We start from the raw sequence: 16,813 nt of genomic DNA on the forward strand, positions 1-16,813 counted from the left end.
TATTGATAAAAATATGAAATGCAGAGGTTAAACAGAATAAGAAATTAAGAATCTAAATAACTCAATTCCAGGAAAAAAACAAGTCATAAATACATTTCCAAAGAAAATAACTCTGGGATCAGTTGGATTCGAAATCAAATTCTACTAAATGTTTAAAGAATTATTAAATGTTATATAGGGTGTCCTAATAATCTTTAGGGAAATTTTAAGCTTTTAGACATTTGGGACACCACATATTATATACAACAGAATCAAAAGGAATTCTTTTTTTTTTTTTTCCCCTGAGGCAATGGGGGTTAAGTGACTTGCCCAAAGTCACACATCTGGGAAGTGTTAAGTGTCTGAGACCAGATTTGAACTCAGGTCCTCCTGACTTCAGGGCTGGTGCTCTATCCACTGCAACCACCTAGCTGCCCCAGCAAAAGGAATTCAACCAATACAAAAGTCGTTTTCATACCTAAATCAAAGAGAGTAAAAATAAATAAAAGTATTTTATAGACTATTATCTCTAATGACTATTAACTTAAACATATTAAATAAAATGTTTTATTTTGATTTATTTATGATTTGACTTATTATTTATTATGATGTAGGCTAAATCAATATATCACAACAATTATACACGATAACCTGGTTTGATTTACTTTGGGAATGAATTTGATAGTAGGAAAAAAATTTTTGATATTATTATCTGATATTAGGATTTGATAATAGGAAAATTATAGACATAATAGAATTTAGTAAAAATAACCATGTGATTACATCTAAATAGGAAAAAAAATTTTTGACAGAAATCAACATCCTTTTTTGTTAAGAACACTAAAAAATAAACCTATCCTTTATATGCTAAGTGGCATCTAAAATCAAGAGACAGCCTTATCAATGATAGGAATAAACTAGAGACCTTTCCTGTAAAATCAGAGAAAAAGCAAGGAAGTATCTCCACTATTATCTGATGTAGTGCTAAAAAAAAAAAAAAAAGTTAGCTATATACCAAGAGAAAATTGGAGAAATAAACATGGGCAAATGGGAAACAAAATGATCACTTTCTGTAGATAATAATGTTTATTTAGAAAAGCCTAGAGTCAATTACAATTTAACAAAATAACTCCAGTAAAATTGTAGGGTAAAAAAATAAATCCAAATACCATTTCTATATATTTCCAACAAACCCAGCAAGAAGAGATAGAAATAAAAATTCCAATTAAGGTAAATACAGAATATAAAAAAAAAAAAAATTAGGCATCTCCCTACTTAAGACAACATAGTAACTACAGCTACAAAATAGTCTTTGTGGAAATATACCCAAATAATTTTCAAAATATTAACTTCTTATGCAGATTGAGCCAATATAATAGAAAAGAAAATGCCATTTAAACTAATTCAGTGATATTCAATGGAATGAAGAAAACAAAGTTTAACTGAAAAAAAATTAAAACAAATTAAAAAAAAAAACCCTCAACATTAGAGAAATCAGAATAAAAGGTAAAGTTTGCAAAGTACACTGGGAAACAAAAATGTGTGAGACAGTAACAATTTATGACACCCATTTTGAATCTTAACTTCTGAATACATTCTATATCCTGGAAAGAGTAGTGAAAATGTGAATTACTTTCCTCCTCCCTTCCTCAATATATTTCCCTTCCAGTTATCCACCCAGAACTATTTGCCATTCAAACTACTGACCAGCACTTTACAATCCTTTACCTTGCCAGATTTTTCTTTGCTCCCACTGCTGGTAGAGCTGAGGGACCTCATTTTTTGTTCCTTCTGTTCTTCCACTTCAGATTTGAGATGTTCAATATGCACCAAATATGCTTGTTCCTGGGCCTCTCGAGTACTCAGCTTCAGTTCAAGAGCTTTCTTTTCTTTTTCCAGTAGATATAATTGGGCCTTCAGCTCAGCCATTTCCTCCTATGTGGCAAAGGAAATTTTCTGTTAATTCACAGAGGGAAAAAAATCACACAGACATTTTGATTGTGTCTACTACAAATTTATGTCACATGATCTCAACTGGGCGCTCACTTCTGCTAGGCAATACTTCTATATCTACCTAATTAATTCTTTCCAAAGTGGCTTTTCTAGATCTCCCTCCTTCTCTAGCCCTTTCAGCTAAGAATCTTGATTTATCATTCAGCGCCTTCTGTCACTATCTCCTTCATTATCTCTTTCTCTCTTATAAACAGATGTCTCCTTGTCTATTTCTGAGAGTCAATAAAAAATGTATTCTTTAGAAGGCGGCCACAGAAATGAAAGACTGGCATTTCAATAAGAAGGAATATAATTGAGTTCTAAATGAGAGAGCACTGTATTTGGGTCAGATGCTAGATCATGCTAACAATGATTTATTTTTGAACCTTTACTATACCAGCTCTGTAAGCGATTTTTTTCCCATTACCATCAGCTCCTACAATGGGTATGAGCAGCTTTGCAGATGAACTATTTGCTCTAGAAGGGAAAGTTCAAAGAATGGTTTCTACCATCAAGATAGCATTTATTTAAAAGTCTACTCATTACATTACTACTTTAAAATTGGCTCATCAGTATAATCTGTTTATGATGTAGGAAAAACTCTATATTAGCCAAGTTGTTGACATATGAAAGACACAGGACTATGTTATTTCTGTAAGAGAAAATTACCTTCTGTTTTTACATCTTTCTAATTTCTGAATATATTTGCTGCTGCCTTTCCCAACTAACCCAATAAACCATTTCTTACAAAAAGAGAAAATATTAGTTCACCAAAACTAACACTTGAGTAACAATACACACAAAGCTCTACCCTCTGCAAAGAAGAGAAAGAAGTGCATTCTCTCATCCTTTTCTATATCTTGGTCATTAAATTACAAAGCACTTAGTATTTTTTTTGGGGGGGTGTCTTTTCAGTTTACATTATTTTAGTCATTATGCATATTGCCTTTTTGTTTCTACCCATTTCACTTAATATCTGTTCATGAAGTCTTCCAATTTTTCTCTAAATTTTTCATGTTCATCATTTCTTATGTTGGAGTAATGTTCCACTTTAACCAAATACCAAAATTTCTTTCATTGCTTAATAAATGGAGAAACAAAAAGGAAAAAAATCTACTTTGTTTCTAGTTCCCTAGAATGCTCCTATGAATATTTTAAGTATATTTGAGACCTTTCTGTCTTTGATCTGAGAATATATGTTAGCCAATGGGAAACATGGGTTAAGAGGAATGGACATTTTAATCCTATTTTTAGCATACTGCTCAATTGCCTTCCAGAAAAGTTGAAGCAACTAGCAGCTTCACTAGTGCTTCAATAGGTCTATATTTCTATAGCCTTTCAACTGCTATTTCTATTTTCTTTCATCTTGGCTAATTTGCTAAAAAACAAAATCCTCTACTTGGCTTTTGAAGCCCTTTGTAACCTATTTCTGTCCTCCCAGTACTTACCTCATTCTTTGACTCAGTGACACTGGCTTCCTTGCTGTTTCATGAATAAAACATTTCATCACTTGGCTCCAGACTTCTGGAAAAATCTAGTTGCTCCCACTGTCTAAAATGTTCTCCCTTCTCCATTCCACCTTGTAGTTCTCCAAGTTCCAGGTAAAATTCCAACGTGTACAGGAAACTTTTCTGAACCCTCTTAATTTCATTGCCTTTCCTTTGTTAATCATTTCCTATTTAAGCTGTAAATAGGATAGTTTTGTATATATTTGCAAGCATTTTTTCTCTCCTATTATATTTTAAGTTCCTCGAAGGCAGGGAATGTCATTTTTGGATTCATACCACAGTACACATTTAATACATACTTATTGTCTGAATTTTTTGTCATTCTTCACTCCTCTTTTATACTCACTCAACATATCCAATTTTTGGCAAATATTATCATTTTTACTTGTAAGAGCACTCTCCATGCACATAATAAACACCCCTGTTGTAAGCTCATCATTTTGTTTCTGGACTACTAGAGGACTCCCTTCCTTAAGTTTCTCCTCGCTTTTTTCTAAAAATGCAAGTCTATGCTCTTTGCTCAATAATTTCCAGTGAATTTCCTATTATCTGCAAATTCCTCTGTTTAGCTTTTAAAGCCTTTCACAACCTGGCTCTCCTCAGTCTTCTTGAACTTCATTCCCTTTCATGTCCTCTGTGGGCCAGACATTGCCCTTCTTACTGTTCCTTGCATACCCCATCCTGAAATTGTCCCTTTTCATTGACTATTCCCATGCCTTAAATGCTCTCCCTTTTTACTACCACCTCTTAGCTTCCTTCAAGACTCTAATTCCTAGTTTTATTAAGGGCCCTTTCCACTGTCTCTCATCCACCACTCCCCACTGCTAGTTTCTTCCTTCTGGGATTTTTACAGATAACCTGTAAGAGGTGGCACTTTCATTAAGCTTTGACGGTTACTTGAGATTCTAACCAGAGATGAGAAGGTAATGCATTCCTCCCCTGGGACAACCTGGGAGAAAGCATCAAGACAGCAGATAGCATGCCATATGTATGAGGAACATGACAATTTTATACAATGGAAGACTGGAGTTATTGCCTCCTTTCTACAACTCTTCCTCCACCTTCTCTTTTTCAGGCTAAGTATCCTAATTACTTCACACAATCTGTACTTAGCATAAACTTAAGATCCTCCATCATTCTGATAGTTCTCTTCTGTGTTCTTCAGCTGATAAGAATAATTATAATGGCTAACATTTAGTACTTTAGATTTGCAAAGTGCTTTGCACTTAGTATTGTATTTCATCCTTACAATGTTCTATTAATATTCCCATTAATAGGCAAGAAGACTGAAACTGAAATGCCCAGTGGCACTAGAGTTCTACTTCTTGCTTTTCAAAATAATAAGCTATGGGGTGGTTAAAAACACACAATAATTTCATTTATTGTACACTTACTTAAAATTTTACAAAACATTTTGCATTTTGAAGAATGTAAAAATTTTAAGTCCCATGTCATAAATGTGGAAACTGAAGCTCAGAGCAACCAAATATCTTACTCAAAGGTAAGGTAAATTAAATATTAGAATCAGGATTTGAACTGAGGTTTCCTGATTCTCAAAATTATAGACTTTTCTTCTACATCTCAGTATCAATCTAGGTGAACCCATGTCCTAAGAAGAGCTCAGACACCTCTGCCTGAAGAACTCCAAGGAGTTACAACCTTACCACTTGTCACAAAAATCCATTATACTTTTGGACAACTGTCACATTTACTATCATTTCCCTCTTCTTGGAAGCCATACCTCTTTTAATGAAGCCCAAGACTGTATTAGTTACTTTGGCCAATTCATACTGAGCTGGTAGTTCACTAAAATGTCACTTTTTTATTTTCAGATAAATGACTGATAGAGTTTATATCTCCCTATTATACTTGTGAAGTTGATTATTTTGTATCTAAATGTAACATTTCATGTTTCTTCTTATTTAGTATTATCTTCTTGGTTTAAACCCTAAACTTTTTTGTCAAAATTTCTTAGATTTTGACTGTTATCCAATGTGTTAGCTATCCCTCTCAATTTTATGTCACCAGCTAATTTGATAAGTATGTCACCTATTCCTTTATACAACACATTCCTTAGTTGAATTTTTAGGGAGTGGTAAAGACAGAGAACAAGTAAATCAGTCTGACTTTATGTCTTGTGGATCCCAGAAATTGTGTCTAGTCCCCTCAGAAATTAAAGGCTAAAAGTGGATTGTTTTACTTTCTTCCCAAACAGCAAGGAAATAATCCAACCATTCAATCTTAATTAACAAACAGTAATATGAGAAATAATGCATTAAACTGTCCCCATTCTATTGGGGTAAAATGGGAATAAGCACTTATTAAGTATCTATTATGTGAAAGACACTGTGCAAAGCACTTTATAAATATTATATCATTAGATCTCTTAGGCAGATAGTATGATCCAGATAAACTAACTCATGAGTTTGAAGAGAAAGAGTGGTTGGGTTTGTTTTTATTTTTTGAAGAGTTTGGAAAATGAGATGTGCCAGAGTTAGTCTTCTAAACAACTCAGGTCTCTGCCCAAGCTTGCCATATTCCTGTCAGAGGCCAAGAGCAAAGGAAGAATAGATATTTAATGTGATATTAGATAAGAGTATGGTCTAACATGAAGTTATTTTAGTATGCCATAGAATTGTTTTTTCTTATTCTTAGGTAGAGGAGCAGGGTTTGTCCCAGTGGAAAAGAGAAACATATTGATCCTGCCCACTTGATCTACTTGATATCCTACTTTATAATTCCCTTGGCCAATTTCTGAAATGTCAGTTTTGGGACTATTGACAATTCCTACTTTTTATACAAGAATATAATATTCCAGATATGGTCTGACAAGGGAAGACAGAATAAATTGGACTTATCATTTCCCTAGTCATGGAGATTTTGCTTCTCAACACTAATATTGAATTTTGGCTGTCAGAATACTTTTAACTCATGGGGAACTTAGAATCTACTTAAAGAACCCAGATCTTTTTCAGACAAAAACTAGTTTTATCTTGTTCTTAGGAAATTTATTAAATACACACTGTATAAAAAACAGGCTTGCAAACTACTAGGGGGATGGGACACACATAAAATAACATAATCCAGAATGAGAATTACTTTGGGGCTAGTGGATTCTATAACCTTATGCTTAGATTTTGATACATCCGCTTACTTTGTGGCTATCAAATCAATTATTTTCCCAGGTTTAAAACTTCATCTCATATCCAGCTCTCTGGACTATCATCCTTCTCTAGATTAGCCCTATTCTGCTCATGCAATCCCAAATCAATTGTTTACCCAGATGCAAACTCTTTCACCTGATACTTTTCTCTTTGTACTATCATTCTATTCTAGATTAGTCCTATCCTGCTCCAGTCCCTAATCTGGTCACTCCCTGTAAGCCAATAAATAAATTTCTTTCATAGTCTCAATTTCTTTCTCTTAGTAATAATTGAAATACATCACATACTTTCATAACATATTTAACTTTAGGCACTTGTCCTTTTTTTCATTAGACAAGGAAAAAAAAAAGTCCATAGACAACCATTATAATTTCAAAAGCCAAGGTAACAGTTGATTTGTTACCATCATTTGTCAAAGGCACTTCTGAGGAGAAACTCTAAATTCTCCCATCCATCGACAGTCTGGCAAATAGAAACAGTGATTGAACAGGTACCTTCATTGCCATCAGCTCCTGCATCAGCACAGCATTTTCTAGATCTAGTCTTTGACTATCTCCTCGAGGTTTGATATCGTAACTAAGAGGATCAATATGGATGCTTTCCAATTCTAACATGGTCAGCTTGACAGCTGCCCTGTCATTCTTGAGCTGTTGAATATAATCCTTTAGTCTCTGTTCATCTTCCTTAGTGAATTCTGTATCACAGCTACTAGCAGTGGAGCTGGTGGTGCTGAAAAAAAAAAAAAAAAGTCCTATAAATATTTCCATAATTCAGTGTTAGAATAGGAATGATAAAGATAGATAGTAATGAAAGGATAGCTAAAATTTTCAGACCTAAAACTTCATTCTGATCCAATGTACCACAAAGGAACATAAAGGAACCATGCAAGGAATATACTTTATTAATAGAAAAAGTAGAGTTGTTTCTATGAGCTAGGTGCTTGAGCTAGGTGCTTAACACCCATAAAGTCCAGAATCGCTTAAAGATTTTCATTTACTCAAAATCATATGTTTCTCACCAGAGATGGAATTGAGTGGATTCTTCTAGGTTTTGAGAACCAGCCCAGATTTAGGGTGAATCTTCTCCATAGTAATGTGTTATGATATGGGCCTTTGGCCCATTTAGATTCTGATCTATCTATCTGAAATGTTTTTGGTTTTCTATCTGAAATGTTTCTGGTGACTCCCAAAACAATCTGAGGAGTTGGATAAATCATTTAGCATAACCTAAAAGCTTGTAACTATCAAATATCCTAACCTATGTTTGACTGGCTATGTTTGAGGAGGCTCCAACAAATGTTGTATCATCGTGCTGGGAAACTACAATAAGGGAAATAGGATTTTTAATAAGCTTGCATTCCCAACATCCATTCATTTATTCATTTTAATAATAATAACAATGGGAAGCCACCATTTTAAGAATTGCTAAATGCTTTATAAACATTATCTCATTTCATCTTTACAATGACCCTGGGAGAAAGAATTGTTATTACCCTCATCACTCTAACTGTAAATTTTATTGTGTTTTTTAAAATAAATTACAAGTTATTTTATATTCCTATGCTTCTGTTGTAAATCTGTTTTCTATAAGATCTTTGATAGAGGTAAGTGAAAAGAAGCAGAAACACGACTATTTTGATAGGCAGAAAGACTCCCCTGAAACAGCTGATCAATAGTGTTGGAAAAGCTAAGAAGACTAACTTCAGGGTTTGAAATAGAATTAAATGGGAAATTTCAAGAAGTGTCCTGAAGTCAGCTCATACAAGTGCAGAGGAACCACATTTTCAGTGTGACTATTTACTTCTTGGAGACTGGCAAACACTAGAAATCAGAGGTTGATTTATTGTCTTGTAAACTACATAGAACAAGGGTTGGCAAACTATAGCCCATGGATCAAATTCATCCTGCTTTCTGTTTTCATATGGCTCATAAGCTAAGACTGGTTTTTATATTTTATAATAATTTTTAATGTAAATCATATCATTTAATCAGAGAGTTCTAAGATCTAGTTTTATCTTAGTTAATTTTTTTAAGCCATATCCAACTCTTTGTGGGTCCCATTTGAGGTTTTCTTGGCAGAGATACTGGAGTGGTTTGACATTTCCTTCTCCAACTCATTTTACAGATGAGAAAATTCAGACAAACAAGATTAAGTGACTTGTCTAGAGTCAGATTTGAACTCTGGTTTTCCTGATTCCAGGCCTGGTATTCTATCCACTGTGCCAACAGGGTATATTAATTTGTTTCTTCATAAATAAATTTTAACATATCTCTCAAGTAATTAAAATTCCTGTCAATGCAAGCATTATTTGATAAACTGAAGAAACATTTTCCAGTAGCATGTGCTCACTCTGTCTGTCTCTTTCTCAGTTTCTTTGTTACACACAACACCACTCAGTCTCCCGGAATTAAATAAATACTTAAGCATCTGGACATAAAACTTACTATCTATGAACTAATTAATAAAACTAAAATTAATAAAACATAATAAAATAAACATAATTATTTATAATATTTTAGCTATATGAATCATTCTAATCATATAGCATAAATCTTCACTACAATTGTAGATGACTTCCCTTTACTCCCAAGAACAGTTACACCATTTAATTACTCAAAACATCTTACAAAATCACTCTCAAAAATTCTTTCATTTTCTTTGCCACAAAGTTCCATAGAGAAAGAAATCTCTTCCCCCTCCCTCTTTTGATTTTCAAAGGAAAGACATGGTGAGAGTGTTCTATGACTGAGGTTTGACCAGGCATAATAAGCAATATAAGGGGGCTCTGGATTCAAGAAAGGAGGATAATATAGAGTTGAATTTACCAAGGATTCAAGATAGGGAAAAGTTGAGAGATGAGTTAGTTCAGGAAAGACAGTCTGGAAGGCAATTGAGGGATTAAAGAATTGAAGATTATGGTGAAGAAGAAAAGCAGGATTATGTAAGGAAAGAGGAGGGGAGAGACAAAGGGAAGAGGGAAAAATTACAGTAGGTTATAGTAAGATAAGAAGACTTCAGAATTCTTTAACAGGAACAATATCTATCCAAGTTTGCCTCTATTTCCCTGTTCTACTCCTGGCAATAAAGCTTAGGGTTGGTCTTCTCTAATAAGTGCCAAAGCCACCGACTTGACTGGCCCAAGAGTAGGCCAAAGCTCAAAATATGACACCTTGATAAAGTTTCTTTTTTTTTTTTAAATTTTTTATTACAGCTTTTTATTTACAAGATATATGCATGGGTAATTTTTCAGCATTGACAATTGCAAAACCTTTTGTTCCAATTTTACCCCTCCTTCCCTCCACCTCCTCCTCCAGATGGCAGGTTGACCAATACATGTTAAATATGTTAAAGTATAAGTTAAATACAATATATGCATACATATCTATACAGTTATTTTGCTGTACAAAAAGAATCAGACTTTGAAATAGTGTACAATTAACCTGTGAAGGAAATCAAAAATGCAGGTGGACAAAAATAGAGGGACTGGGAATTCTATGTAGTGGTTCATACTCATTTTCCAGAGTTCTTTCTCTGGGTGTAGCTGGTTCAATTCTCTATTGGAACTGATTTGGTTCATCTCATTGTTGAAGAGGGCCACATCCATCAGAATTGATCATCTTATAGTATTGTTGTTGAAGTATATAATGATCTCCTGGTCTTGCTCATTTCACACAGCATCAGTTCATGGAAGTCTCTCCAGGCCTTTCTGAAATCATCCTGCTGGTCATTTCTTACAGAACAATAATATTCCATAATATTCATATACCACAATTTATTCAGCCATTCTCCAATTGATGGGCATCCACTCAGTTTCCAGTTTTTGGCCACTACAAAGAGGGCTGCCACAAACATTCTTGCACATACAGGTCCCTTTCCTTTCTTTAAGATCTCTTTGGGATATAAGCCCAGCAGTAACACTTCTGGATCAAAGGGTATGCACAGTTTGATAACTTTTTGAGCATAGTTACAAATCACTCTCCAGAATGGCTGGATATATTCACAATTCCCTTGATAAAAGTTTCTTGTTGAACTCTGTTGATGTGGTTTCCTGGTCACTGAGGTGCATAAAAGGTCCCATTCACATAAGGTTGATATCATATTTTCAAATTTCACATACTTACATATATCTGAAGACTATACCAACACCTGTTTGCCCAGTTGAACAGATATTTTTGTATAATGCCAAAAAGGTGAGGGGAAGAGGTGATATCTGCCAAAACTAAGTGCCATTGTAGGTTTGCTATATATAAGGCTAATTGAATCTTCTTTTTGTTAACTGTTTAGTAACATTTGTTTGTTTAATGATCATCAACATCAAAATGAAAGCAGGTTTGGTATTAGGCTTGCTTAACAATCCCACACCATGAAATACAGTAAAATAGTAATTAAGACAATTCTAAAAGAAAAGGTGTTTTTGTTTGTTTGTTTTTAAGAAACGATTTTTTAAATCTTCTTTCCCTCTGATTTCACAAAGTTCTTACTGATATTCATAAATCAAAGTTGAAAGCAATACCCCAAAGTGACACAATATTCAAAGAATATCGGGATTCTTTTTTTTCTTACTCTTTAAAAAACAACAGTGACATGCATCCACATAAAGTTAAATTATTGCCAATGAACGTCTAGTTTTGCTATAAAGTATTTTTTTCTTGAAGGCATGAACCCTCCCTGACTCCAATCTGCCACACAAAATGCCATTTTGATATCTATTGGGCTCTTACAAGATCAATAACATTAACTGTATTCTCTATTGGAGAACCTCAGTAAAATATATGTTATCTACAAATGAAAGAATATCAACTATATAAAAAAGTGATCTAACGAAAGGTTAGACTAAATTATAAGTGTAGCCAAAGAATACTATTGTAGATATAGATGATGAAATTGAGCACAAATGAACAATGCAGACTTTAAAATAAAGGAAAACAAAACATTGTCTTTTTGCATTGTACAAATAGTTTTTTGATAGATCTTATATCAAAAAATTTTTTTCAGAGATTTTAGGAGCCTACAGCCTCACACAATTAATAGTCTAATTTTGGGCAAGTCATTTTAACTTTTATAAAACAAATTTTAATCTTATAAAAAGCCATAAACCTTTCAACTTATAAATGAAGAAACTGAAGCTCAAGGAAATTAAATTACTTGACCAATATTACACAGGTAGTGTCTAAAGAAGGATGTGAATCAGGTCTTTTGACTCCATAACCAGGAAACTTTTCAACTGTACTGTGCCATTTCTGTTTCCACAATTGTAGAAAGAAGACGACAGAGGTAGAATAGTAGTTGACTAGAAAATCTTTAAGATTTAAAGACAATTGAACAATGAACACATTTAAGTATATGCACTGCTGACAAAAGAATATTAACATTCAGAAGTCATAAGACTTGCATCTTTAGACAGGAATGGAGTTTAAAAAAATCGTCCCTCTTCCAGCAAGTAGGAAAACATTCAGAAATATTTCAGGCCATCAGGGAAAAAAAATTTTACCACAAAACTAGACAAAATGAGTTTTATGATAAATAAATAAATACACACACACACACATACATATAATTCATACACATATATACATATGTATATATACACACTATATCTTCATCATCACGCTTTGGGCATTGTAGAATAGCTGTAGAACATCTCTGGATGACAAATTCTAGCAATTCCCAATTCCCAAACTATCTTTCCTCTCCCTAACTGGGAAATTGGATATTTGCCTTGGTTTACATGTGGGCTCCAACGACATTATAACATCCTTGAAGAGATGTGCCCAGTTTAAGAGCAAAGTAGCCCAATGATGTCATCAATGGAAACATTCACCAAGTTCTATTAAAAAGAGAATCAAAAGCAACAGGTAATTTTTTTTTTTAACCACTGCTCCTTTTTTTTTTTTTAATCATTGCTTCTGCTTACCAAACACCACTCCTTTTGAATATTTCTGAATAGAGCTAGAAGTCATACACAACTGAATTCAGTCCGTGAAAAATTGATCTTATTTAACCTCAACAAGGCCTCAATTGAGGAAATCACCTCTATGTGCATGACTCTGCTTGAAAAATCCTACAAAGGTTGTTACACACCATTTCTTAATTTCTCATACCTTCCATAGTCCAAATTCATTAAATGTTGCTCCTCTTCTTGCATTCTATCATTTAAACACTGGCCTTGTTGTTTCTCAAACCAGGCGGCTTCTCATTCCTGTGTTTTTGTAAAGTCTGTCCCCTATGCCTGGAACATTCTCCCTCCTTACTTCTTTCTGCCTCCCTTTTCCTTTTCCATAACTAGTCCATCCATCTGCATTGGTTATTGTTCCATATATCTCCCTTTTGTGGCTTAAGACCTTAAAAAGGTTGTGTACAATAGGTACCTCCACATCCTTTCTTCTTGTCCTTTTTTTTTTTTTTTTAACTCTCTACTATCTAGCACTCAAACTCATCAACTAAAATTGTTCCCTCCAAAGTTACTAATGATATCTTAATTGCCAAATCTAATGACCTTTTCTCAGTTCTCATCTTTCTTTACCTCTCTGCAATCTTTGATACTATTAATGATCCTCTTTGCAAATAGAAATGATGTGGTATAGTGGAAAGATCACTGGTGATGAAACCAGAGGACCTAGTTTTACATCCTACCTTAGACACTACTTTCCCTTCTCTTTAGACACTCTCCTGCTTCTCTTCTTGTCTCTCTTACTGTTGCTCAGTGTCTTGTGATAGATCTTCATCCAGTCACACCTACTCTGAATGTGTTCCCTAGAGCTTTATCTCATGTTTCTCCACTTCCTCTATAATATTACATTTGGTAATGTTGTCAACTTCTATGAATTAAAATATCATCTTTACTCTTACTTAGAATTATTTATCCAGATTTATTCTCTCTCTTAATCTTTAGACTCACACCTCTAACTTCCTATTAAATAGTTTAATCTTGGTGTCCTATAGACATTTTAAACTCAACATTGAAAACTGAACTTATATCATTAAAAAGGGAAAAGAAACTACACATGCAAAAATGTTTGTAGCAGTCCTTTTTGTAGTGGCAAGGACCTGGAAATTGAGTGGATGTCTTGTTAGTTGGGAAATGGCTAAATAAGTTTTGGTAAATGAATGTAATGGAATATTATTGTTCTGTAAGAAATGATCAGTAGGATGATTTCAGAAAGGCCTGGAGAAACTTATATAACCTGAGCTAAGTGAAGTAAGCAGAACCAGGAAAACATTGTATGCAGTAACAAGAAGATTATGTGATGACTTGGCTCTTTTCAACAATGAGGTGATTCAAGGCAATTCCAATAATCTTGTAATGGAGACATACATCCATATTCAGAAAGAGGACTGTGGGCACTGAATGGGTATCACAACACAGTATTTTCATCTTTTTTGTTGTGGTTGTTGCTTTTTTTTTTCCTTTTGATCTGATTTTTTGTGTACAGCATGATAAATATGGAAATATGTTTAAAAGAACTGCACATGTTTAACTTATATTGTATTGCTTGCTGTCTAGGGGAGGAGGTACATGGAAAGCAAGGGAGAAAAATCTGGAACACCAAGTTTTGCAAGGGTGAATGTTGAAAACTATCTTTGCATGTATCTTGAAAAACAAAAAGCTCTAATTATAAAAACAAAAAACTAAACTAAATTAAACTCATTTTCCCCCCTCCTATTCAAACCTTTCCCTCTGCCAAACTTCTCTTACTTTTAAGGTTACCATCAACCTCTTAATTAAATATGAGTGTCATGCTCTACTGCTTTCCCTCACTTTCTATAAATAATCTATTGCTAAGGCTTATAGGATTTTATATGCAATAAGCATTTGTTGGGTGCTTATAATGTGCTAACAGGTGCTGGGAATACAAAGACAAAAAAGAAACCATTCCCATTCACTCAGAGCTTATTTCCTTATTTGTTTTACATTTTCTCTGATATAGGACTTAATGCCTTAATGTGACAAAACACAGCAGGGATTATTTTTCTTTCTTATGTTTCTTTTCTTCCCCAGTGTATAATACATTACATTTTCCCCCTCCTAGACCTGCACTAGGCGTGTCTAGACTTCATCAATATAGGGAACATTCACTGTGACATGTAGTATCAGAGAACTGTCTGGGGCACAGAAGTTAAGTTATATTTGCCCATATCATAGTTCTTATATGTCAGAGACAAGGCAAATAGTCTTCCTGATTCTAAGGCCACCTATGAATATAGGTCATATTTATTCTGAATGCATTGTACATAGTAGATATTTAATGAAAGGTTTGACAAATGCATGAATGAATGGTTGGAGCTAATAAGACTTACATTTTCTCCCTTTGCAACTTCTGCAAGACTTTATGAGTCCTCATATTTCAGAAACCATCCATTCAAAAGAATTTCTAGAATTTTAGAACTGAAAGGGATCATTTAAAATGATTCCAGAGAACTTGAACCAACGAGGCCCACGGGCTGAAAGGCTTGGATGTATGTTAAATCCTTTCAAAGAGTATCAGTCTTCTACAGCTCTCACACCCTCCCTCCCCACCTCGATCACCATCACCCTCACAAACCTGTGTGAATAAGCCATAGAAAAAAGCCTGGGTGACTTTTGTTTTCAAAAGAAAACAAAATTTCCTTTGTAGATATCCTTTCACCAAGAAAAACTGCTTTCACAAAATGAAAGCTTAATTTCCAGATGAACAACAAACAAAGTGTTCTTACAAGCCCAACTCTCTCCCCTCCACCTCTAGAATGTCAACAAGGAAAATAGATTAGCTAGGTTAATTACAACATGGTTTTATGTTCTTAATGTTCCATGGCTGAATATGATTATAATAATGTTTAAAAAAGAAGAAATGTAATATGGTACTTTCTATACCATATATACTTTCTATAGGTGCTTGCAGACAAAGCAGCCTGTGGTTTGTCTCCTAGTGACAAGCTGTCAGCTGTTGGGTGAAGGTTATGTCATCCATTAACTGCTTGTCTATGATCTCAGTTATCAGCAAGGGAATATTCTGTTTGAGGTTGTATTATATCTTAGTCAATTGGGCAGAGTTCAGGGTTGTGTATGTGAGGGAGCAGATGGAATGTAGGCATGAGTTGTAGATAAAGAATCCTGTTGGAACTACTTTAAAAAGCAGACTATACATATTTTCACCCTAGCATAGGTGATATGGACAGGATAACAGGGCTTCTTTCTTTTTGGTTTTGCTTAATTTCACATTACATCGTTTTTACTTTCATTGATTACTTGCCATTGGTTTTTTGCATAGTATAGCAGTCACTATGAAATCAGAACTGCAATGGCACAAAGATACTCTTCAGTGACCTTTGAACCCACACCCACACATTCTCCTCACTCAGTATAGACTACATGAAATTATCTAAACTTTCCTAACCCCATTCTTAAAATAACAATGACTCAATATTCAATGGGAATTGTTTTAAGTCAGTTGAAAAACTTACTAAATATTTATTATTAAGCCAAGCATTGTGTTAGACACTAGGGAAAATACAAAAAAAAAAAAAAAAAAAAAGAAAGAAAGAAAGAAAGAAAGAAAAAGAAAAATAACAGCCCTTGACCTCAAAGGAGTTTTAAGTTCTAAAAGGGAAATAACATGTAAGTAAAAAATTACATAGAAAATACTATACAAAGTAGACAGAGCAGACATACCATGGGAAGTCTAGAATTGACTGAAGGGAGAGAGGGACAGGGAAGGGACCATGCAAGTTGACTGAGTTGTCTTAATAAATGCCAGAGATTGAGATGAAACATTCTAAACATGGAAAAGAACTTTACTAGGGCAACAGAATAGACATGGGAAATTAAATATCACGTGCAAAGAACAGCAATACACAAATATAAGTGGGTCACAGGGGATTTAGATAGAAGTAGAATGTAAGAAGGATGGAAAGCTAGGAAGGAAATGAAGTGTTTGAGAGCTATATAAAGAACTATACAAATATTAGATTCGGGGTTTATTGAATGGGGAAAGGTATGTATGTGACATGGACAAATCCAGGTCTTATAAAATTACTTTTGCAACTATATGGAAGACTAGAGGCAAGAAGATTAAAAAGTCGGTTGGAAGAATCCAGGCAAGAAATGGTGAGAATGGGGACAGCTAGATGGTACAGTGCATAGAGCACCTGCCCCAAAGTCAGGAGGACTTGAGTTCAAAACTGAGCTCAGAC

The 16,813-nt window shown here is 34.2% G+C and overlaps 1 protein-coding gene across 2 annotated transcripts in view; it reads right to left on the minus strand.

Moving 5' to 3' along the window:
- MCC (MCC regulator of WNT signaling pathway) overlaps positions 1 to 16,813 on the minus strand; it is a 225,492-nt gene that overhangs the window by 25,104 nt on the left and 183,575 nt on the right. For both annotated transcript variants that reach the window (XM_051962155.1, XM_051962163.1), the window contains exons 13-14: positions 7,138 to 7,372; positions 1,708 to 1,914 (exon numbers count right to left, since the gene is read on the minus strand). In XM_051962155.1, coding sequence (XP_051818115.1) covers positions 1,708 to 1,914; positions 7,138 to 7,372 — 442 coding nt within the window. The remainder of the gene's footprint in view (positions 1 to 1,707; positions 1,915 to 7,137; positions 7,373 to 16,813) is intronic.

The sequence above is a fragment of the Antechinus flavipes genome, chromosome 1, assembly GCF_016432865.1.
Source record: "Antechinus flavipes isolate AdamAnt ecotype Samford, QLD, Australia chromosome 1, AdamAnt_v2, whole genome shotgun sequence".
Taxonomy (NCBI): domain Eukaryota; kingdom Metazoa; phylum Chordata; class Mammalia; order Dasyuromorphia; family Dasyuridae; genus Antechinus; species Antechinus flavipes.